Here is a 26,170-nt window from a genome sequence, read left to right on the forward strand (position 1 = left end):
AAAAAAAAAAAAGATTTAAAATACCCACAATTGCTCCTTTATAGTGCATATGTTTAAGCTTTGATTTGTTTCTTGTTAACACTATAAAACAACATTAGGAACCAAAGGATCTAAATGCATTTTCTTTTTTTTAAAGTTTTGCTTAAGTTTTCAAAAACTAACCTGGAAATTTATGTACAAGATGAATTATGATAATTGGAGGTAAAACAATTATTAATTTCCTACTTGGAGGATTAGATAATTTCAAAGAATATTTCTAACCTTTATTTATTTAATTTTTAAAAGACATATTTTAATTTTACAACCCTGAATAACATGTCTTTTTAAAATTAATTATTTTTTTGTGAACTTCACATTATTAGTCACCAGAAAACAGGAGGCTATGATTATTTTACTTGTATTAACACTGAACCTTTGTCACCATTTTTACTGTAATTCTACCCTGGTAATAAAACAGTCAATACATTCCTGCATCTTTTTAACATTTTTTCCCCTAGCAGTGGAAGTGTTACTTCACTGAAGCAGATAAACAGGATGGATAATGATTGTTATATGTTCAGTGATCCTTATAATGGCAAAAAGTAGAATGTTCTCTGATCATTCTCGAAATTGGAAACTGACAGAATTTCATTTAGGAAATAACAAGGTCTTACTACAGGTGACATTCTCTAAAGGTATATAAAGACTAGAATATCTGCCCTGAATTCTGTATGTTAAATCAGATCCATATAGTAAAAACTTCCTTATTTTATGCAGATTGGAGAAGTCTCATATAAATCATCTTTCAAGTTAAATAAAGATGTCAAGAAAATCTCCTCAGCACCAAATGAATTACAGTAATCTCCCCTGATCTGGGAAGGAGACATCCCACGTAGATGCCTGAAACCATGGATAGTACCAAACCTTATATATACCATGTGTTTTCCTATACACACATACCTATGATACGTATCTATGATAAAGTCAAATTTATCAATTAGGCACAGTAAATAGATTCACAATAATAATTAGTAATAAAATAGAACAACTATAATAGTATACTATCATAAAATATATGTGAATGTGGTAACTTTCTCTCTGGCTCAAAATATCTTATCATACTATACTCACCCTTGCGCTTGTGATGATGTGAGATGATAAAATGTCTATGTGATAAGATGAAGTGAGGTGAACGACACAGGCATTGTAACACAGTGTTAGGTTACCACTGACTTTCTAATGATAGTTCAGAAGGAGGATCTTCTGCTTCTGGACCATGGGTGACCACAGAGAGTGAAAGCATAGAGGAGGGGTCTACTGTACATTGAATGTCTTACTTCCTTTCTATATATATGAAAATGTCAGAAGAGCTTGAAGGTGTCATTTTCATTTCCATTCTGTTACTTTGCTAGGGTTTATGTCAACGTGGGCAAATCAGACAGTTAGGAAATGAAAATACATTGATCCTGTTTTGAGGAGGGAAATGTTGTAATACATAAACCCAGCCATTTTTCAGGGTCCAGTTCATTCGAATTTCTCTAACACAAAAATTACAGTTCCTAAAAAATACCAGTCTGGGGCACAAAAATATGTAAGTACATATTTTTGTATTTATAAAAATTAAAACCAATCCTGTGTTTGTCATCAACATACAGTGTTTATAAGTAGATACTCTCTCATGCTGAAGAAAGTTTTAGAAAAGAACATCTTTTTCTTATTGTACTAGTGGCCCATTGTTGGCCAGAATCATGATTTCCTCCTTTATTTCAATTTACTCAAATCCAATATATTTACCGAATGCCTATTAAGCACAAAAGTGACTAAGCTGTATCTTCTCCCCTTAATGTCCTCATGTTGTACAGATTTGTAGGATGAAAAGAGCAAAAAACTTATGGGTGATAAAAAAACGATTAACATGATTGGTCACATACTACATGGTGTATAGAAACTCCCACATGACAAAGAAGGATCTCTTATTTAAGAAAATGGAAACTGAGAAATTGAAGTATGTGGGAAGGAAACTAGATTCAATCAGACTCTGCAGAGAGAAGGCACAGAAAATTCTACAGATGAGGAAATTTTGGTACAAGAAATAGTATCGATAGAGAATGAAGGTCAAGTATTGAAGAAAGAAAAAGGATAGCAGTGGATTTTAAGGACCACAGAGGTGAGCATTTTCGTCATGTTCAGGTGTAAAGAATATAACACGAATTTAAATTTAAAATAAGGCTTGGAGTGAGGTCCATAAGACCAGAAATGCAAATGCGTTTTTGAAAGTGGAAGATCTGTCTACTCTACACTGAAAGAGGGAGAAAAGGAGAAGGTACCTGCTAGGGAACAGGTGTCATCTTGGCATCAGATGTCTCAAGTAAAAATATGTTAATGATAAAGAAACATTATTTACATTGGAATGAGATTCTCATAGGTTATGGTGCACATTATAAAGGGGAATGCTCCATCAAAAGGTACAAAAAGATGAGCTGATGTTACACCAAATGGCCATACTATGCAGGGGAAAAAAGAAATAAGAAAAAGAAATGTAAGACTTAGAATTAAGAATGTCTAGCAAGGATTGAGTAGAAGAAATGAAATCACAAAGCCAGGATGAAGATTACTATTGAAGCAAAATGTGGAATACATGGGGAGAGGTGGCATACATACTCATGTAAACTCAATTCTCTTAAAAGGGAAAAGCTCAAGGAGATGCTCTTTTTTTTACATATATATATATACCATTCTTTTACCTCCCAATATAGTTCCACAGATCATTTGGGGGAAACAACGTGTCCTTGGTGTTCTCATCTAATTTTCTGATCATAATCAGGTGATAGATTCCAAATCTGAAGACCTTCTACAACTTCCCACAGTATCTATCCTTTATTGATACAAGCAGTGACTAACAACATGCGGACTTTGTATAAAACCCTTAATTTTTAAGATTTCTTTATTGCTAGGTGAAAGAAATGACAAAGGAGAGAAAAAATATTCTGAACTAATTAAAATAAAGGCTGAAACCACTTCTACAACACAATACATAAAATATTAATAACTTATAGAAGTTATTTTACAGTTCAAATATTATATGATTAAGGTGAAAATACTTTCTGGGTGGTTAATTCACCACCAGCACTTACCCTGGGGTTGACGGCTGGGGTGGTATATTTGAAGGTCAAATGGCTGTGCACTTGTCTTCTGAATCACACTGACATTCTGCCCTGTCCACTTATTGGCTTTTGACAATGTGTTGGTCCTCCAGTCCGTCCAATAGACCTCACTCCCATATAAAGACACAGCAAAAGGATGGGAAAGGTATTCATGACCTCGGATGATTTCTATCATGGCTGTTCCATCATAGAGGGCTGAATAAATAGCATCTGACCTGCAGAAAGGTAAATATATCAAGTTTATCAGAACTTATTCAAATAGTCAGTGGTGTTATATTACTTAGATAAATGCCAGAGAAAATATTTTATAAAATATTTCATGGGTCTGTATTTGATATGCAGAAAGGGGGGGAAGCCCACCATAACAAAAATAAACAAAAATCCCACCATCATAAGGAAAACAAAGATCACCACCAATTTCAATGTGTGTATACATGATACATGCATGTTAGGGTATCTTTTGAGTTTATAAATACTATCCAAGAAAGGCAACAGAAAATACAGAAGAAGAAGATCATTTTTTAAACCTGGCATCTGTCCAAACTATCCTTTTTTCAAAGTGGTCCACAGTTAGTCCATTAGGCCAAGCTCCAGTTTTCATGTCTTTGTAGATGGTTTTTCTTCCAGCCCCACTCATGGAGGCAGATTCAATGCGAGGAAAGTTGGCATCCCAATCTGTCCAGAAAAGAATTCTGAAGAGAAATAAATAATGCTATTGTTTCAGCCATTCAGTTCACAAATATTTATTGAGTGCCTACTGTATGCTAGACACTGGCAGGTAAACAGTCTCAAAAGAAACAGATATATTGTCTACCCACTTGGGGCTTAGAGTCCAGTGGAGAAGACAGAATAAATAACCACATGGATATATAATTGCAGCTTCTAAAATATGCCAAAGAAAACTTTCGTTATGGGAGAGGATAGCAGGTAAGTGATCTACATAGAGAAGGTGATCAGGAAAAAAAAAGGACTTTGAGGAGGCTGTATTTACACTGAATCTAAAAGATAAGGAGAACAGTATAAAGAACATGACAAGCAAAATAAACAACAGATATGAAAGCCCTAACGGGGAAAAAAAAGTGGGCGATTTGAGGAACAGAAATAAAACCAATGGGGTGAGTAAGGAGGAAAAGGGAAGAAGATGGATTTGAAGAATGCAACCTAATGGGTTTTGCAGGCTAAGGCAATTATTTGGGTTTTATTCCAAGGGAATAAGAAGCACATTTAAGCAGGGGTGAAATGTGGTATCATATATAAGTGGATGATAGTGAGGCGAGAATATGGCATATCAGGTGGTTATTTTAAAGGAACAGCCAAGGATGACAGTGGTTTGGAATATGGTAGTGGCAGGGAAGAAGAGTGAATGATTCAAATTCAAGTGAATGGAAGGTAAATTTGGAGGTAGAACTGCCAGGACTATCTGATGACTGTAATATAGGGAAATGAGGTAGAGAATGAATCATAGGTGCCTGTGTTTCTTGTTTCAGTAAAGTCAGAGTCAGGGCAAGGGAGAGGGTGTGCAGGGAATCCATAAGTGAAAGGGGGAAAATGGAAGAGAAACAGATTCTAAGACCTGGGAATTGAGTGTGGATGGGTGTGAAGAACAATCAAAAGTTAACTTTCAAAAAAAAAAGTTTTTTAATCTCAAGATTTCAAGACATCCAAAAGGAGGAATTCAGGAAGCTGTGTGGTATGCCAGGGTGAAGTTCAGAGAAGAAGGCAGGGTTGGAGACATGAATTTAGAAGTCATCAGTATGGAGATGACGTTGAGGTTCACAGCAATGAAATAGGTCATATGAGAGAGGATACAGAGGGAAAACAGAGGAAATCATTATACTTTGGTATATACAGAAACATGAAATTGTTAAAATGTCATTTTTCATATGTTTAAGATTGTTACTTTTTTTTTTAATCAAATACTATTTGAGACTTTACAAATTCGTGGTGCACAGACAATTCCACACAATGGGCATTTAGTGGCTCATATCCTGCATTTGACTTTTAAGGCTATTAGGCAATGGATGTTTTATGTTCAATTGACAGTGGTTTAAACTGCTGATGCATGTTTCTATAGTATATTTAATACAGTTACACAATAACTCCACAAACATAACAACTGGCTATAATTTTTAAGTGCTTACTATATGTTAAATACTATTTTCAGTGCTTTATAGATTATCTCATTTAATCAATCATGAGACTATGGCTAAAGTTATTTATGTTTTAGAGATGGGAGAACAAGCTTAGAGAAGTTAAATTATTTGGGTTACACAGCTAGCAAGTGGCAGAGGGAGATGGGAAACTGGGCAGCCTAACTTTTGCTCTGATGCTTTTAACATCAAATTCTTTAATGTCATGTCACTAAATAAAACAACAAAGGGAAACATCTGGCAGAGGAGTAGGAGCATGCTTGCTAATCAATAAATGGTCGTTGCCTTTGCTACTTTCATAGCAGAACCCAATGAGTACCATGGATATTTGGGAAGGGAGAACTCACAGGACTGGAGAGATAGTGACAGTCCAGGAAATTTTCCTATTATCAGCTCTGACAACATTTTGGTGAGAACTGGTAAAGTTACTGGTAAAAATACCTTTGTTCTTCATTATAATTAAATATCATTTGGCTATTTTTCATTCTTCTATATTTTAAATGATCCTTAAGTATATAAATGTGGTAGATTACCTTGGAAAATGAAATAATCCTCTGGAGCAAAATTCAAGATACAATTCAAGGTATCTCCTTTTTTTTAATATTATATTTATATAAGGACATATGGAGCAGTATAAACTATGTATTTGTCATGATTTGAATTTTTGAGAAGTATATAGTCTGTTTTAGGACAGAGGAATTTGAAATATGAAATGAATAAAAGACAATTCAATACATTATATAATAAATTTAGAAAGTATGTGTCTTAAAAGACTATGGTGAAGAGAGAATGAAGATGTAGATATTCTTGACGAGAGTGGCAGCTCATAGACAAGTCTGAAGCACTGGGCAGCCTCAAATGTTGTTAAATAATTATACCAATGTATGTTTCTGTGTCAGACAAACTTGGGATCAAGACTGGTATCTGTCACTTACTCCAGTATATTTAATCTCTGACTCCATTTTCTCATCTGTAAGTAAAAACTCTAACTGTACACACTTATCAGGAGCATTCGATGAAGTAATGGACATACACAATTTAGCACAAGGGATGCTAGCACACAGAAAAGATTTGTGCTTGCACGAGCATGCCACACACACATAGTCATAGAAATGATTTTTTTAAATGCAAAATTTCAAAGTCTTTCCAAAGTGTTAAAGAAATGGAGACAGAGAATTAATACAATGTCAATGTTTAAATGTCACACCAGCATGTATGTGAAGGTAGACTGGTTTTATATGTCAAAGCCACAAGAAAAGGATTGAGAGGAGTAGGTCGTAGGATTGGGTTTATCTCAAAGAATGTCTCTCAAAATCTGAGTTTATGTTTCATGGGCAGCTTTAGGAGTTTCCTGGCCCTGGTATGGGATCATATCCACAAAAACAATATCTGAAGTATGCAGTGTTTAATCACCAGTATTTGAATAAATTAAGTAAACTGCTGAGAAAGGATAAAACTAAGTAATATATCAGGGATAATGTATTGATAATTGTTGAAGCTGGGTGATGAATATGAGGAAGTTTATTATAAAATTCATCCTATTTTATGTATTTAAAAATGTCTATAATAAATGTTTAAGTGTAAATAACTCAAAATTAATATAATAGGTAATTTTTTTNAATTGTTGAAGCTGGGTGATGAATATGAGGAAGTTTATTATAAAATTCATCCTATTTTATGTATTTAAAAATGTCTATAATAAATGTTTAAGTGTAAATAACTCAAAATTAATATAATAGGTAATTTTTTTTTATTATTCAACAGAGATAGAGACAGCCAGTGAGAGAGGGAACACAAGCAGGGGGAGTGGGAGAGGAAGAAGCAGGCTCATAGCGGAGGAGCCTGATGTGGGGCTCAATCCCAGAACGCCAGGATCACGCCCTGAGCCGAAGGCAGATGCTTAACTGCTGTGCCACCCAGGTGCCCCTAATAGGTAAATTTTTAAGAATGTTAAAAATAACAGAGGACATTTATAAAATTTTATGGCTAGAAATCTTTTTTTTCTGAAAAGACTAATTTTTAAAGATTAAATTGTTTTATTATAAGAAAAAAACCTATCTGGAAATATCAACATGTATATTACATAACACATATTACTTATAAGTTACTTAATATACACTATGTTGCCATAAAGGGCAAATGGAAAAAAGGTTAATTAATATAAAGCTGGTAGGCTATTCAGTTAAGTAGTTAAATGTCTTTAAACAATGAATGAAAGAATTATGTGTCTCACTACAAATTTAATTTTGGATGCACACATCTTTTCACTGACAGCAGGTTGTTGTCAGCTTCCCTTTATACTTAGGATTTAAAAAATAAGATTTAAAATAGAAACAAGACCAACACAGCATCAATCAAATTTATGTGGTATCTTGACAGACAAGGTAGAGTAGAGAGATTTGCAAGTTTAAAAAAGATTAGGAAAAATAATCACTGAAAACAAACAATGAATTTGAGAATGATAGCTAGTCTATCTGTGGATAAGCCACCATGAGATCTGGGCAAGGCTGTAATTCACACTCTGGATTGATGACCCAAAGACTTCTGAGCATTGTCTTTTGCCTGAGTAACAATTGGAAAACTGGTGTGTCTCTTGTAACTTTCTACCTAGTTCTGCCTTACGTGGCTGTGGAAATTCCAACACACATATCAGTAATGCTACAATTCTTCATTCTCTCTATATTGTAGGTTTACCAGAAGTAGGCACTGTGGACTTTCAAGTATGTGTTTCCAGTAGACCATAAAAGCATGGCTTGGGATAATTTGAGAAATTCTAAAATGAGTGATTCCTTCATTCCTTCACTAAACATAGCAGCATTAAACTGTTTCTTCTGTAGTGCTCACAATGGTCCTAATCTTTCATCAATTCAAGTGGGGAAATTTCCAATACTTTTTATAAAATAACATGTTCTAGAATTAGTTCCCCTACAAGTGTTCTTAACTTCACCATAAGTCAGTTTACAATCAATTTAAAAAGTTGATTTCAAGGATCATTGTTTCATAAAATTCTAGGCACTCTTTTGTATACTTATAATGTGGTATTTTAAAAGAATCATTTTCCCCCTATTACTTCCTTTTTATGGTTAAAATGTATTAGCATTTCAATGATTGCATTATTTCTTGAAATACACAAGGACTGAATATCTCTTCTTACAGGACGTATGGAAATATTCAGCCACAATTGCTTTTAAAAAAGAGACTACAGTCTACTGATTCTACAGTTCCTGCATTCATGGGTTAGTCTGTATCAGGATTAAATTGGGTCAATGGACCATGAACAACTTGTACCATTACAGGCATGAAAGGGCCATTATCATTTATCAGGTCAAGCTGCAGAAGGTGAAAATAAATGATCTTGGCAAAAAAAAGAGGATACTTATCTATAATCTTTAGGTCTTCTAAAAGCAACAACGTCTTTATTAGTTTCATTTAGGAACATTCCCAGATAAAATTAAAATTTTATTTAGACGTTTCACTAATCTTCACAATTACTATATCTGCTTTCACAAATTGCAATTGCTATAGCAGAGTCCAGTTATTATGACAAATGAAATCTAAACACCCGCAACGGAGCAGGAGGACACCATTCAGCTGCACAAGTACAGAGGCAATTAAAGTTCAAGAACTGAAGCGAGTGCCCTGTAGATTCTGAACTTCCTGGTGCTTCTTACTCCCTAATACTAAGCTTGAGGTTCAGAGGAGATTCATGGACTTGTTCAGGTCACCTTAGCAATAAGTGTATACCTCTAAAATGCAATGTGAGAAAAATGGCTCCTCCCTAAGACTCCCATTTACTGTCTTGGAATAACCTGTCACTTGGGATACTGGGTCAAAACCCAGAATACCAAAGGGACGTGGCACGATGGCAGCTATGTTTTATAATGTAAAATTAAAGCCTGTGGATTTTATGCCGGGGAAGCAAAGTAGTTGATTAAAAACATTTGTTTTTTGGCATCTGTAGAAAAAGGTCACAAAGGACCTTCATAGCTGAAGGAAACTCACATGATGTAAACATGTTTTATTGGTCTAATGTTACAGCCTGTTTTTTGGATGTGTGTGTGTGTGTGTGTGTGTGTGTGTGCTTGGTATTGTTGTTTTTGATTTTCCTCAGCTATGCTGACTGAGCAAAGTGGCTGGTTGCAAACTTGTTCTATCACTTGTTATTGTAAACAAAGTTTATAGTATTACCCATTAGCTGTCTTTTACTCTATACTTCACTCTTTCAGGTTTCTCCTTGAGCTTTGTAAGTTACATGTTAACAAAAAGTCTACGCATATGCATGCATTAATTTATTTAACAAACATTTATTCAGCACAATTATATATACCAAGAGCAGGGGAAGATTTCATAGACATGGAAGCATGTCTTGCCATTAGACTTTGCTTGCCATTAGAGAGCTTATGATTTAATAGGAAAGATAATGCTATTTACAGAGACCATAATTCTCAAAAAAATATCTAGTAGATTTATCCCAAAATGCCTGTTTCTAAAAGAGAAAGTTCAAGTGTCTTTGGAGCTCCTATCAATTTTGATTCACAGCTTCTTTACGTATTTCAAGAATTATTTGAGAAACAGAGAAATTTTATGCTTCTGCTTGAATAGGTAGCACTAAGGCAGTAAGCGGAGTTTAAATCAAATTAAATTATTTTTCAATGTTGCTTTTCTTATGCTTAGCTTTGCAGTTCGCAGTGTGTGTGTTTGCGTGCTTGCATGTATTTTTACTATGCTCTCAGCCTACCTTATGAAAGGTCCAATGTTTAAAAATAATTACGGACTTTTTACTAAAATATCCCAAACCTGAAAATATTTTCATATTTGCACTGCATTTTTAAATTTAATTGCCACAGCTGGGCTTTGCAGGTGTTTATATGAACTTCATATCTTAATTGTATCAATCCACTATAGGATAATTTTTAGAAATAAAAATCCTATCATATCATGACACTCAAACTTGTCAACCTTTCAATTTCTTCCTACAGTTGAATGAATTAGTACTGCCTTCTGAACTTTGATTATTTATACCAAAAATGATTTCATAAGTATATTTATTTACTCATTTTTCAAGAAAAAAATTATTACCACTGTAATTATTTTAATCAACTGTACAATTTCATAGTAGCAATTAGTAATGGAAGGCATCGACTTTCTCAGAAGCATTATCTGGTTTTCCTACTCAAAGGCTAGCTTTATATCCTAACTTTCAACTCTTAGAAGATGTATTACTTCTGAAGATCTTATATCACTGGACTAGTATCTGATATTTTCACTTAAATAGTATTTGTGGGTGGTGTGTTTTGTGTGTGTGTCTCTCTCTCTCTCTTTTTTTTTCTCCTCTCAGGTTGGATACTCTGCAAACTAAGTGAGACAAATAATTTTATCCTAAGCATTGTCAGTTTAGAGCTATAGAAAATAAAGTTTCAACTCCCAGATCTACTGCTTTGTTTGGTCAGACTATTTTCAAAGCTTTTGTGCGTCTGTTTTCTCCTCTTTGTTGCATCTTATTTTTCTCTCTGTGCGGCATCTGTAATTTGAGAGCATTCACAGATTTTCTACCATGTTGGTGTACAAGCTAAAACCTCAATTTTCTCTAAAATATCACTTTCCCTTATACAGAAAGTTTCTTCTGTGTATGAGGTGCTGGTACAACGTAGATAGGTCTAATAGGTGAAAATTTCACACTGATATTTGTTATCTTGAGGGTAAAACCCATGTTGATGATGAACTTTTATGGGATGTAAAGGGTCAGGATCTGCAAGTTACTTGTAATCTCAAGAATCATCTCTTTTAAAAAAGAAATTTCTCATTAAACGTAACATATCTTTTCCCAGTGAACTGTTATTATAGGAATTAATGAATGAAATGGGCAAAGTGTAAACTGTATAAATGACAGAACCCATCTCTAAACTAAAAGATACAGCTACTGCTTTGTTCCTTGCTGCCAGATCTCTGTTTTTTTCAAAAGCAGCCAGAAATCCAGGACTGTATACAACATGTCTCCGTATTTTAAGTTTGGGCAAGTAATTCAAATAAATTTAAAACACTGTGGAGGTAAAGCAAACATATTAATGAGAGCTGCCAGTGTGGAATCCCGTTCTAAGCAACCTGCTTTGGCCCTTTAATCTCTGGGTGTGAACTGAGGAAAAGAAGAACAAACCAACTTCCCAATCTACCGATTTCTGACCTGCGGTATAAGCCAGAGCACCAGCCAGAAAATGTGGACAGGAAGCTGACTTAAACACAGGCTCCCTTTTCTATCTTCTGGATGTCATTAAACTCCCTCCTGGCTGATTTCCCTTCCTCACTGGTGCTCCCTGGACTTTCTGTTACTTGAAGGTACAGAGACAAAAAAATAAATAAAAATAAATTTAAAAACAATTCTGATCTACTAACCTTTAACCTTGACAATGGTTTTGGATTTACAAAGTAATTACCAGGGAAATAAATAACTCATCTATATCATCTATATCACTTACATATTATCTTCCACATATTTGCCATCTCCTCAAAAACAACCAATGATAAATATATTATTTCTGATTTACAAAAGAAAAAAAAAACTAAAATTTAAGGGAAGATAATAGAGTTGAGTAGATTCTCCAGAGAATAAATGACTGAGCAGAACTTGGAGCCCTCTTTTTCAGTGTCTCTCTTCTGCTCTTTTGCAGAGGAANTAAATAACTCATCTATATCATCTATATCACTTACATATTATCTTCCACATATTTGCCATCTCCTCAAAAACAACCAATGATAAATATATTATTTCTGATTTACAAAAGAAAAAAAAAACTAAAATTTAAGGGAAGATAATAGAGTTGAGTAGATTCTCCAGAGAATAAATGACTGAGCAGAACTTGGAGCCCTCTTTTTCAGTGTCTCTCTTCTGCTCTTTTGCAGAGGAACACACAGGGAACACTAGGGACAATAAGCTGAGTTACTCAACATTTGACCTTGTTTTCAAGAATCATGAGCTTTGTCTTTCCAACACCCCAATAGTCAGTGTCTCATCACTGGACTCCTTCAAGCTTATACTAATTTTCTTTTAAACTGACTCCATGTACTTACAAAATACATAAGAGGTGGTGTGGTTAATATCTGTGACTGTTTGGACCAAAGACTGGCCCTGTGGATTGCAATCATTAGAAACAATTACAGCATCTCTTTGGCATGTCAAAGAGAAAATCATTAAATCACTGCTTCAAAATTGAGTTGCAATAGCTTCCAATAGGGCCTAATGCCCATATTTAGAAAAAAAGATATTTCTGTCTTCTAAAAGTATCCTTGTAAGCAATCTTATAACCAAATTTATGCTAATAAATTAAACTGGTAGATTTATATATACACATATATATGNTAATAAATTAAACAGGTAGATTTATATATATACATATATATGTGTATATATATATATATATAAAATTATATATACACAGACATACATATACATAATTATATAAATACACACATAGACATACATGTACAAAATAAGCAATCTGACTCATAATTTGAGATAATTGAATTCAATATTCATTTAAAAGATTATTTTTTTATGCCAGAGTGAATCTGTAAAAGGCAAACTTCTTTACCCATATCTTGGGTCCAAAGCGATGGCCCTGGGGTGTTCCATGGCTCCGGCTATTAGTGTAGTTCTTAAGGAACCATCTAGTTTGGCCACTTCAATTTGGTCCAGATTGCTGTCTATCCAGTATATGTTGCCTGCTATCCAGTCGACTGTCAGTCCTTCTGGGGTAGCCAGGCCATGCTCCACAACCACTTCTACTGCACTAACTCCTGTAAGATGAAAAAGGAAACCAACACTTGTACCCATTCAAGGAACATGTTACACACACACACACACACACACACACACACACACACACAAAGGCCTACTTAACAGCAGTACAGAGTTTGTAAGCATTATACTGAGTTTCAAAGATATAGAGCAAATGTGTTACCTGGCACGATAGAAACTAAGAAGGNAGTATATGTTGCCTGCTATCCAGTCGACTGTCAGTCCTTCTGGGGTAGCCAGGCCATGCTCCACAACCACTTCTACTGCACTAACTCCTGCAAGATGAAAAAGGAAACCAACACTTGTACCCATTCAAGGAACATGTTACACACACACACACACACACACACACACACACACACACACACACACACACAAAGGCCTACTTAACAGCAGTACAGAGTTTTTAAGCATTATATTGAGTTTCAAAGATATAGTGCAAATGTGTTACCTGGCACGATAGAAACTAAGAAGACTCCAAACTTAGAATTACTGATATTTCCTACCAGAAATTTTTAATTTCTTAAGCCCTTTCAGTGACAGTGAAATAGAATTTTTAAATAACTCTGAGGCTAACAACAATGTTTAGATTTCAAAAAGTTATTTCTTGTTTCTGCTTTTGAAATAGAACACAGGATTTGGGGAAAAAGAATGATGTGCTAGTTAAAATTAGTGCAATTTAGTATCAACATTGGTCTTCGGGGGTAGAATAAAGAGAAAATGTCCCCCTGGGGCAACGTGCATTATAGCTCATCAGCGGCCATCCTTTTTTGAAGCATGATAGATAAGATAACTTTCCTGCACACTTTCCCTTAGTAAAGATAAACCCCAAATCACACTCCCTGCCCCTTCCTGCGCCATAAGGCTTACATGATTTAACATGATTACAAATAAGAGAGGAAGGCATTTGTTTGGTCTAAATAAAAATAAGCAATTTGGTAACATCCACCAATGATCTTATTTATCCACTTCTTAATTTCTTTTGTNTTTTGCAATTAAAAGAATAATTTAATTTTTTTCTAATAGTATAACTCTTCATAGTTTATGACATTGCCATTGTTTTTGTCAGACATTTTAACAGTTTTTTTTTTTAGAATCTTAACTGTCCAAGCCCAAGGATCTAAATCCATCACTTGAAATCAGTCTCTTGCAATATGCCACAGGACACAAATTCATATGTGATAATTACATCGTGTTTACTATCATTTTTCCAAAATTGCAAAGGTGACTTACGGAGAAATTCAGATTTTGATATAAACACCTGGGCTTTGGAATGCTACACAGATCCAACATTTCCAAAGAATTATTACACGTATTTATCTCACAGCCTTGCTACTTAAGAAAAGTGTAAAATAGACAAAAGAGATAAGTCAAATTATGATAAAAACATTTAGTTCATATTAGTGGTCTTTCTAACAATTCATTATTTGTTTAAATTTGCTGAAAGATGGCAACCAAATAAAAACATTTTAACTCACAAACATACGTCTACTAGTATGTGGAAGGCAGTAGTTATTTCTTATAAATATTTTTCTTCACCAAATGTCCACGGAAAAGCTCACAATTTGCAAATGGTATGCATAGCACAGGCTTTCACAATTCATTCCCCTCCCTCAATATATCTTCACACATATACTTGACATCCCTGATTTTACACATATGAGGGAGAAGATAAAGAACAAAAGTGCAAAGATTAATCTAAATCCCATCTGATTACATCATATTTCTCTAGAATTTTCAGTTAAAAATTACCTCCGGTTTCAGAAAGCTTGCCCCGGTATATTCTGTCTTCTACAACATCTGTCCAATAAAGTAAACTTTGATTGAAGTGAAAATCAAGTGCTATTGTGTTTCTCAACCCAGGAACAAGTAGACTATAGTCTCTTTTATGAAGATCAATCCTTCTGATCTCATGGCGAATAGAAAAGATGATGAATGCTTCAAAAGGATCTGAAAATAAATTTATTTTTAATAGGCTTATAAAAATATGTATGTTTTCATAAGTAGAATAAAATACTTGAGGTCAAGTCCAATTATTTACAAGCATAATTTATTATATAATTCTCTGTTGTTACAGGAGCAATTTCTTTTAATCCAACATTTAAAAGAAACTTGAAAATTTTAGGTTTATATATCTTCATTAAAACAAGGTATAAATATGTTTTTATTCCTTGGATTTTTCTACACCTGATTCTGATTAAATAATACAAGAATTATTGGAATTCCAAGACAAGTTGGGGGTTTTCTATCTTAGTGGAGCTTCAGCTGACAATCCAAACCTCAGAAACATCAACATAGAAATTGCTAAGAATTGACTAAAACTAGTTCTGCTACTCTTAACCCATCACATGCTTACAGCTCCACAAAAGGAAAGAGATCCAATAAAAAAGATTTTCTGTGAAGAGAGTTACAGCCTTATAGTTAGAGTATACCNTAGAAATTGCTAAGAATTGACTAAAACTAGTTCTGCTACTCTTAACCCATCACATGCTTACAGCTCCACAAAGGAAAGAGATCCAATAAAAAAGATTTTCTGTGAAGAGAGTTACAGCCTTATAGTTAGAGTATACTACCCATAAGTGGGCAGATGATGGCTTTCTCCACAGTCTGAAATTTACTAAAATTACATTATCATTTTGCAAATGTGTCAAGTCCTGTGCCAATTACTGTTGGACATACTAAGATGAGTTAGACACGAATTTTGCTTGAGGACTATACATTTTGAGCGAGGGGAACCAGGCTTACAGAGATTTCCCCACATTTCCATGTGAGTACCATTCCTTTGGGCTTTCCTGTAGGGAAATTCGTTTTTCTATTTTAAGTCCAGACACATCCTCTGAATGTGAGCTGCCATAATCATCTCTTCCCATGGCTCAAGAGGTGGATGTGAGATCTAAATCAGGTTAATAGGTCTATAAACTTCCAGAGACTNAGGTGGATGTGAGATCTAAATCAGGTTAATAGGTCTATAAACTACCAGAGACTATTTCAAGCTGAGAGTAAAGAATCTCTTTTCTTCTAAGGTCATAAATCTCTAAGCCTAGTAATGCCAGTGTTCATGCCCCTGTAGTTTGTATAAGTCTACTTATGTCATTGTAGTAGAAGAAAAAAAAAAAAAAACAGAGAAGGAAGCAGCAATGACCTGGGGATGTTCAAGTCTATAAGCTAAGGATGTTCAAGTCCACCGTCACAATTATCCCTAAGTCTAGTTCCTTTTTTCATACTCCCTATACATATCCCACACTTCAGATATGTAAGCCAGTGAACTTAATTCCAACTCAGTTTGAACTGTTTTTTTGTCATTTGCAACCAGGTTTACTGTTCTTATTAATTTCCATCCTTCAGAGAGGTCTTTCCTGGGCAGTTTCCTTATAAAGGCCATTTTATTATTTTATATCTCCAAAACCTTTTTAATTCTCTTTGAAGTATATTTTAGAATTGCTATTTGTTTGTCATCTACTTTCCTCACTTATTTATATCCTTTATTAAAACAGGGATCTTGTTTCCCTTGCTCATTATCATGGCCCTAATACCAAGCACCAGGGAGGACGCATTACATACTAGGTCTTAGATTTAGAACGGTGCTAACATAAGCTGCCTGCCCTTGGTGTAGGGAAATCGCTGGTCATTTTTTTCCTCTGAACACGAATCTACTTCAGTAAGCTCTTCCTAAAACATTAAGTAAATGTGTTTTGAATGAACAAATGTGAAACTGATTCCATCTTAAGAAACTAGCTTATAGCTAGCATGGGACAGAGCCCTGCAATGATCAGCAGAGCCACCTACTTCACCTGCAGGTGAATGGATAGTATAAGCAACCGCAACCAAGACCACAGGAACTAGTCCAAAGGCCTGAGAACTTGTGAACAATAATTATGAATATTGTTGCTATCTTATACGTATTGTGGTTATTTATTGCACAGTCTTGTGTTTATTGCACACATTACTATGACAGTAGCTAACTGATATAAAATACCAAACATGTACTAGTGTCAAATGGCTCCCAATAGAACACATACCCACAAAATTTTACACCCAGAATTTAGCATTTTTGAAGTAAAGAAAATGGTTCTATTGGGTGTAAAGTTATTTAAAAGGGAGAATACTGAATTTTGGATCAGGATCCCTTGTGCGAGCCTACTCTATGAAACAACTGCTTGCCTTTGAAAATCTCTTTATTTTTTCAGAAAAGGTCTTTACCTGTAAAAAGGAGTTAATGATAACCTCCTTTAAATGTCACTTAAATTGTTGTTATCAGAATCCAATTAAATAATGCATACACATTTGTTTTATAAGCTCAGTCATCACAGCGAGTACACATATAGAGGTAACTGTGAGGTAGTCAAAAAGCAGTAGATTTGAAGTCACAAAATGAGGATTTAAAACAGAGCCTTTCTATTAACTAGCTGTGTACATTTGAGAAGTTTACTTAAACTTTCTGATCCTCAATACTTTTTTATTTATAAAATATATAACATACTGAGTTATCAGGATAATTGATAATTAAAAACATGGATACTTAATATCTTACTAAATGTTTAATTATTATTATAAGTCTTAAATTTCAAAGACTTCTCAGAGGAACAAGCAAAAGAGATATTGCATAAGAGAAAAGACTGGAATGATATTACACCAAAAGGAGGTTGGATATTTCTTAGCATGTGCCAAAGCTACTGACATTTCAGCTCTGAAGAACTTCTCCATCCTTTGGCTTATAGTTTGCCCTTAGTCAAGTAGTAAATTAGAGGTGCAGCAGCTACTTGATAGAGAAATTTACATTTAATAGCTATTAAGGGACATAAAATTTCAAAATTGGAAAGCAATGATATGCTGCTTCTTTCTTAGAAAATCACACAAGAAAAAGAAAAAAAAAACAAAAAAAAAAGAAAGAAAGAAAAGAAAGAAAGAAAAAAAAAGAAAGAAATGCCAAGTTCCACTTTTACTAACACTGGAAGACATCTGTTACCAAAACACCAAAGCATTAGAGACGGGCTGATGAATGCATTCAAAGTATGTACGGTTTCTAAGAGAGGATGCCTGTAGCTGTAGATATTTTTAAAAAAAGTGCTGGCAGAGCACAATGCTCAAAGGAGGTAGCATAACTAAGGGGCAAATCCCATAATCACTTTTTGGAAAAAGGGATTGGGAATAACAGCTTGGTCTCAGAAACTTCTCTGGGTCCACTGGCACCATAAAGACTCATGAGGAAAATCTGAATGAGAAATAAATAGGCATGCAATACATTAAGTGAAAGAAGCCGGGTCTGAAACTCTACAGAGGTGGGATTCCTGGGTGGCTCAGTTGGTTAAGTGTCTGCCTTCATCTCAGATCATGATCCCAGGGTCCTGGGATTGAGTTCCACATCTGACTCCTTGCTCAGCAGGGAGCCTGCTTCTCCCTCTGCCTGCTGCTCTCTCTCTCTCTCTCTCTCTCTGACAAATAAATAAAATCTTTTTTGAAAAAGTCTATGGATGATATGATTCCATTTCTATGACATTTTGGAAAAGGCAAAACAATAGACAGAAAACAGAACAGTGGATGCCAGAGGCAAGGGGTAGGAAACGGCTAGANGAACAGTGGATGCCAGAGAAAAGGGGTAGGAAACGGCTAGATTACAGATTTTTTGACAAAAATCGCTAACCTTCCTACAAACAACCACCAACTAAGAAGACAAAATGGAAACAGAACAAGCAAAATGGAAAAAGAACAAATGCAGAGTAGCAACAGCAACGAAAAAAGATAAGGAATCTGGGAATGAAATTATTAAGAAATACACAAAGATAAAGGAAGAAATTTTAAAACACTAATGAGAGGAATAAAGCCTTCAATAAATGGAAAGGCATACAATATTATTAGATAGAAACAAAAAGAAAAAAAATAATGTTCCAAAGAACTTGCTTCTGCCTGAATTAATTTATAAATTTCCTGTGATGAAAAAAAATGACAAATACCTTTTCTTAAAAATAACACTAGATAAGTCTAAAGATTACATTAAAAAAGTATAACTCACCAGGAAATTTTTAAGGAAAATACATAATGACTAACCAACAGATATTAAGATATATTATTGTATCAATAAAAAAGAATAATTTGAAAAAAAAATATTTTAGTGGCACCTGGTTGGCTCAATTGGTTGAATAACCAACTCTTGATTTCAGCTCAGGTCATAATCTCAGAGTTGTGGGGATCCAGCTCCACATCAGGCTCTGTGCTCAGCATAGAGTCTGCTTGAAATTCTCCCTCTCCCCCTGCCCCTCCCCCTGCTCATGTTCTAAATAAATCAATTAATTAATAAATAATAAATAAAATCTTTAAAAAAATATCTTGGTACTGACCTATAAGGTAAGAAACATGATGCTTTTATGGTACCTGGAGAGGAAATTAAATTAGGAAATTTCCTGACTCAATACAAAAAATAATTTCTAGATAGCTTAATAATTTTGATGTAATAAATGACACTGTGAAAGTCTTGGAAATAAACATAGAATAACTATTTTCAGAACTCTAGAATGAAAGAGGCCTTTGTCCATTTGACACAAAGCACAGAAGACCCAAAGAAAAGAATGATTTTTAATATACGTTAAAAAATTGTATGAGAAAAAGACAAATGACAACTGCATAGAACATTTGCAATACAATAAATGACTAAATTCTTTAATACATATGATCTCCTATAAATTGACAAAATACTCAAATAAGTAATAGGCAAATGGTATTAAAGAGATAATTCAAAGACAGGAAAATATAAACAACTTTTAAATTTTAAGAAGTGTGTAATTTCATAAAATGATAAATGCATTTTAAAACATAAAAATGTTTGATAAGACACTCTATTGATTAAAATATAGGCAAAAGACACTGTGATATATTAATAATGTAAGTATAAGCTGTTATAGCCTATATAGAGATCCAATGGGCAATATCCATCATACATACACATACACACACCTTGACCAACTAAGTTCATTTGTAAGGAATTACTCTAAATATATAGTTTTACATATGAAAAGTGGCAGATGAGTAAGAAAATGCTTTCTATTATTATTTGTACTATCAAAAGATTAGAAACAACCCAAGTGTTTATCAACAGTAGCTGGCTAAATAACTTATGGTACAGTCATACAGTACACGGTTATGGGGCCACAAAAATTAATGTGATTGATACAGGTGTACCAATATTGAATAATTACTAATATTTTGTAGGTTGAAAACAGCAAGATATAAACAGTGTACAATCTATGATACCATTTATATAAAAAATATTTTTTTAGACCTAGATGAAGGTGAAGCATAGAATACTTCTTGAAGGCTTAATGAGGGAATGTTGTTACTTCTGCCATGTGAAGAGGTGACAGGGGTTCTGAAGTGGGGAGAAAACTTTCACTTTATTTTCCACTGATACAATTTTTTTAGCACTAANATGTGAAGTGGTGACAGGGGTTCTGAAGTGGGGAGAAAACTTTCACTTTATTTTCCACTGATACAATTTTTTTAGCACTAACATACATTTTTCTACTAAGATTAACAATTTTTAAGAATAAAAATTCAAACTGGTAATAGAAGGAATTATCATTTCTTGCTGCTTAGAAACACTCATAAATACAATAAAAATTGTTTGGTCATGACATATATGCTGAGCAAGGTAATTCAGTATGACAAATACTGTAAAACATGTGTCCCCCCCATCAGGAGAAGTCAGATTTCTACTACAGCAATATTTAAGAGATCATTTACTGCTCTTACTTTCATGCTCTATTTGAGAAAGTATACTCTCCTAAACCAAAAATTACTGACTTGTTTGTTACAACTGACTGTAGAAAGGAAGTCTACAATATAAAACCTAGAGTCAACCCTTGCCTCTGCCACAAATAAAGAAAAGTCACTAAAACTATATAGGTCTTGTTGTCTTGATTTTTAAAATAAAATACTTTTGGTGCTACATGATCTAAAGTTTCATGTGTGAAGAGTCATGAATTATTAATTGTATTGCTAATGAAGCAATATTAATATTATCCAAAATAAACTTTAAGGCAACTACCTTTGTAGAAATAGAGATTTCTCTATTTATATGATAAGACAACAGATAAAAACATAAGACTCTTAAAACAGTGTGTGCCTTCATGATATAGGCTGAAAATATATAAGGCAAAATCTGACAGAATTAAATGGAGAAATTGATAAATCCATAATCATATTCTGAGATATTTAAGTACAATTCCCACACAAACTGATAAAAAATTGTAATAACAAGATGATTAAATAACTAAACAAAACGCTCAGTCCACCAGAAATCTGTACATCAAAATAGAAGGCATGCTCTCTTTAAGCACACATGGAATGTGTAATAAAACGGCCATGTTCTAGTCCACAAAGTAAGTCTCAAGAGAGGGCAAATAATCAACCTAATAGTGGACACCTGTTCTGTGCACAATGGAATTAAATTAAAAATAAATTATAAAGATTGTTAAGCCCCTCATATGCTTTAACCCTAAAAATAATTGATAAGCATTTTCTTGACCAACAGGACCTCAATCAGGAAATCAGAAATAAAGAAAGATATTATGGCAACAAATGTATAGATTAAGAAGAATGAACAATTAAAATTAATGAAACAGAGAATCAGTTCCTAAATGGTGAAATAAGGATCCAAAAGCCTCTCCTTCATACGAACAGTGAAAACTCTGGCAAAATGGTGAAAATCACTTTTTTCTGAACTCTAGAAATTCAACAAAGTCTTAATAACAATTCAACGAATGTTTACTCAAGAAAAACTGCTGGATATCAGTATTATGTTGTGCTTCAATATGTACCAAACCCATTCCCCTGTCCTTAGCTTCATCATAGATTTAAAAACAAACGGCCCACAAGTCTCCAGAGGGGGGCAGATGGGTTTGGAGTTCCCCCAAAACCCCAAACTCCAGAGAACTGTTTAATGGGAGAAGAATGGCCTTTTCAAGAAGATGTGCTGGAGGAACTGGATTTCCACACTCCAAAGAATGAAGTTGAAACCTCACACCATATATAAAAATTAATTCAAAATGTATCATAGACCTAAATATAAGAGCCAAAATTACACAACTATTGGACGAATACTTGTGACCCTAGGTTAGGCCAAGACTCTGAATAGTCATTTCACCAAAGAGCCTATAAAAATGACCAACAAGCAAATGAGAAGGTGCTCAACATCATTAGTCATCAGGGAAACACAAATCAAGCACAAGATACCACTTAACACCCCCTAGAATTACTATAATAAAAAAAGATGGACAACGTCAACTGATGGCTTGTGTAGAAATTGGAGCCCTCATGCACTGTTGGCAGAATTTTAAAATGACGCAGCCACTTTGTAAAAACACTTTGGCAGTTCCTCAAAATGTTAAACATTGACTTATCATACAAGCCAGGAATTCCACTCTTATTTGTACAAACAGGAGAAATGAAAATGCATGTCCACGCAAAAGCTTGTACATGAATATTCATATCATAATTCATATAATCAAAAATAAATATTCAAATGCTCATCAAATAATGAATGGATAAACAAATGGTATATCAATACAATAAATATATTATTCAAGAATAAAAATAAATTAAATACTGATATATGGTAAAACATGAATGAATCCTGAAAACATGCCACATGAAGGAAATCAGTTACAAAAGACCACGTACTGTATTATTCCACTGTTATGAAATATCCAGACTAGGCAAATCTGGAGGAACAGAAAACAGACTAGAGGTTGCCAGCGATGAAGTAAGGTTTGATAGGGAGTGATTTTAAATACATATGGAGTTTGTTTGGGGGAGGGATTTAAATGTTCTAAAATTAGATAGTTATAATGGTTGACTACTCTGTGAATATACTACCAACCACAGAAATGTGCACTTTAAAAGAATGAGTTTTATGGTATATACATTATATCTCAATTCATCTGTTTTAGAAAAAGGAAATATGGTAATGAGTGTGGAAATTTATAGAGAATAAAGAACTGTACAGACACAACTTTTAATTCACTTTTACCTAAAAATCATGATTTTTACCTCAATCTGATTAATCTGTGTAACTATACTCAGCTCTTTAGCTCTGAAAACTATTTCTTCTGTACAAGGAAAAAATAGAGCATACTGATATTTTAACTTTTTTTTTCTTCCCTGCGTGTTTTTGGTAGTTGAAAAAACTGGAGAATTAATCTTTTAAAAATTAAAAAAGATAATATATAAATTCAAGAATCTGGTAAAAATAACTCCAGTAATTTAGGAAGAATAAAATAAATATAATTACAGAAATTGATAAAATAGAGAAAAAGATTATCAAGAAAATTGAAAGCCACTTGTTTGAAAGATGAATAAAAGATAGACAAATCTATGGAAAGATGAATACATATACATATGCATGCACATATATATGTACAAATGAATAAGAATGATAATAGGAAAGTAATTATGAAATATATTCATATTATTCAGTATCTTTCATAATTACGTTCCTATTTGTCTATTCGATATAAAATTTTAAAAATAAGAGTGACATATGCATTTTAATAATGAATTTGAGACAGGTAAAATAAGCCATTTTCTAGAGAAATATGTTACCAAATTTGACTTGAAAAGAAACAGAAAATCTGAACAGATCTATAATCTATAATAAAAAGTGAGTGGTAAAATTATGCCCCCTAACCACATATAGAAAAGAAAAAAAAAACCCACAAATAATGGGATAATTGCAGAAATTGAGAGTACTAAAAAAATTTTATGCCAATTAAAACAACAAGACCATAACCATGACCTTGGGCAACTATTTAGAAGTCCAAACATTACTAAAATAGCAAACACAGAGTGCTTCATATATAGAATTATTCTTAAATATTTCATAGATTCCCATTTATGCAATCCTCACAAAGTCCTATGCAGTGGGTGATATTATCCTCCCCATTCTGCACAGGAAGAAAGAGAGGCACAGAGAAGTTACGTAATTAATATGTCAGAGTCACACGGCTAGTAAGTGGAGGAGCATGGATTTGACCTGTCATTCTGTCTAATGTTAGCAATGATTTGGAGACTCAGGACCTCTTATAGCAGCTGATGGTAGTGTATATTTGTACAACTGTTTGGGATATATAATTGGCAATGATAGAAATGACATGTGCAACTGAAGATGCATATGCACTTGAACATGTGGTTCAACCTGTGCACTTTCCCACAAGTAGACATCATAAGAGCTCTCACTACACAATAATTTGATGTAGCAAAACACTGGCAACGACATCAGTGACCATGAACTGGAGAAGATTAACAAAACTATAATCTTTATATACAGTAGAATGGCATAGAGCATTTAAAAGGAATAAACAGAACTATACAGAATACTATGGATATATTTCGAAATCGTATTTGTGACTAAAAAATCCAACTAACTCCAGCTGATTATAAAATGTATATGACTCTGTAAATTTAGGAACACAAAAATTATATTACATGTCATTTAAGAACAGAAACTAATACAGAACAGATACCCCAATTTCACAAAAGTAGCTACCTCTGGGGATGGAAGAATGGATGAGCAGAGGCCACAAAGTTATCTAGAGTGCCATCGCCTTCAGAAAATGACTTATACCATGAATAGCATGAATAAATTGGATAAATTTGCAATATATTAAAATATTAGCTGTGAATACATTACTCTCCAATATGTTTGAAAGATTTCATAAAATGGAAGGTGATTGGAAACCTTTTTTTTTAAAGATTTTATTTTTAAGTAATCTCTACACCCAATGTGAGGCTCAAACTCACAATTCCAAGATCAAGAGCTGCATGTTTCACTGACTGAGATAGCCAGATACCCTGAAAACATATCTTGTTTACTCTGAATGGTGACTGCTACTTTGACTCTTTTATTAAAACTGCCCAAAGGCTTTTCAAGTTCTTATATTTACTATAGTCATTTTCTGTTGAGAATATAGTTGATAAATGTTTACTTGATTACACATGACTATAATAAACTTGCTTACCAAAATAAAAAAATTAAAATGTAAATATTGAAATTATTTCTATTTGAACTCTGAATCTTGATAACTTCTCTAAGTACTTCTACTTTTAAGATTTCTGTCAGTTTGCTAAATTATTATTTCTTTTTTGAGAAAATAAAAAATTTGTATGAGAATCCAGTATGTAATTTCATAAACTACTGGGAAATCATGAACACTGGATTTCAAAATTGCAAGTCCCTACAATGTTTTTTTTTCCTTTAATGACAATGATAATAATAATAATAAAAACCTCTGTATAAAATATTTGGTGATAAAACACAATGAAGCATTTTCTCATGTGTTTCAATTTTGATATAAGTATATTAACTTCTTTTGGGCAAATTCAATTTGGAATGAATATTAGCAAAATATGAAGTAGTCATTCATTTTTGCAGTCTACTAACCTTTTTTTTCAGTGTGCTAGCTCATAGTCATTTATTCCGTCACCTAAAAGAGTGAATTTTACAGCTCAAACCAGCAAATAAGACTCTTAATATAGATGAAGCTTGAAGTTCTACTTTACCGTGAGAAGACATATGTATAAAACAAAGAAGGTTACATTTACATTTTTCAAAGTGATGAATTTCATTTTTGTAAATGTAGCACGTCACAAATAGCTTTTAAAAACACTCAAAGTTCTTCTGTCTGCAATTCTTTTTTCTTTGATTTTCTTTTAATCCTGCTACAGATTTGCATAATGATTGTTACAAGACAGTATATGAAAGCAGTAGAAGGCTTGTCTAAGAAAGAGTTCCTCTATAGTCCTCTCAGGGTAATTGTTATTATGACTCTACAACCAGCAATTCTATATGAATAGCTTCTGCTTCTTTATCATACATATAATGTCCTCAAACAGAAAGTGGTATTGAGGTTACAATGTTTTCTCTCCTGCAATTTCAGTTTTTACTTTCTTTTTTGTTCTCATATTTAATAATTTACTTGAATTTCTCTGTCCACAGCATCAGATAAATTTCCTCAACAGAGTAGCAACTTCTGAAGTGGTAAATGGTATATTGTTTACTCTGGTTCAATATATAGCATTACTTCCTTTTCTCCATT

At 33.6% G+C, this 26,170-nt stretch overlaps 1 protein-coding gene across 1 annotated transcript in view; it reads right to left on the reverse strand.

The window, feature by feature from the left end:
* Positions 1-26,170, reverse strand: part of LRP1B (LDL receptor related protein 1B) — a 1,837,899-nt gene that overhangs the window by 592,540 nt on the left and 1,219,189 nt on the right. Inside the window, exons 23-26 of the mRNA XM_034642051.1 lie at positions 14,838-15,035; positions 12,880-13,084; positions 3,671-3,835; positions 3,114-3,358 (exon numbers count right to left, since the gene is read on the reverse strand). Coding sequence (XP_034497942.1) covers positions 3,114-3,358; positions 3,671-3,835; positions 12,880-13,084; positions 14,838-15,035 — 813 coding nt within the window. The remainder of the gene's footprint in view (positions 1-3,113; positions 3,359-3,670; positions 3,836-12,879; positions 13,085-14,837; positions 15,036-26,170) is intronic.

Source organism: Ailuropoda melanoleuca, chromosome 2 (genome assembly GCF_002007445.2).
Source record: "Ailuropoda melanoleuca isolate Jingjing chromosome 2, ASM200744v2, whole genome shotgun sequence".
NCBI classification, from domain to species: Eukaryota; Metazoa; Chordata; class Mammalia; order Carnivora; family Ursidae; genus Ailuropoda; species Ailuropoda melanoleuca.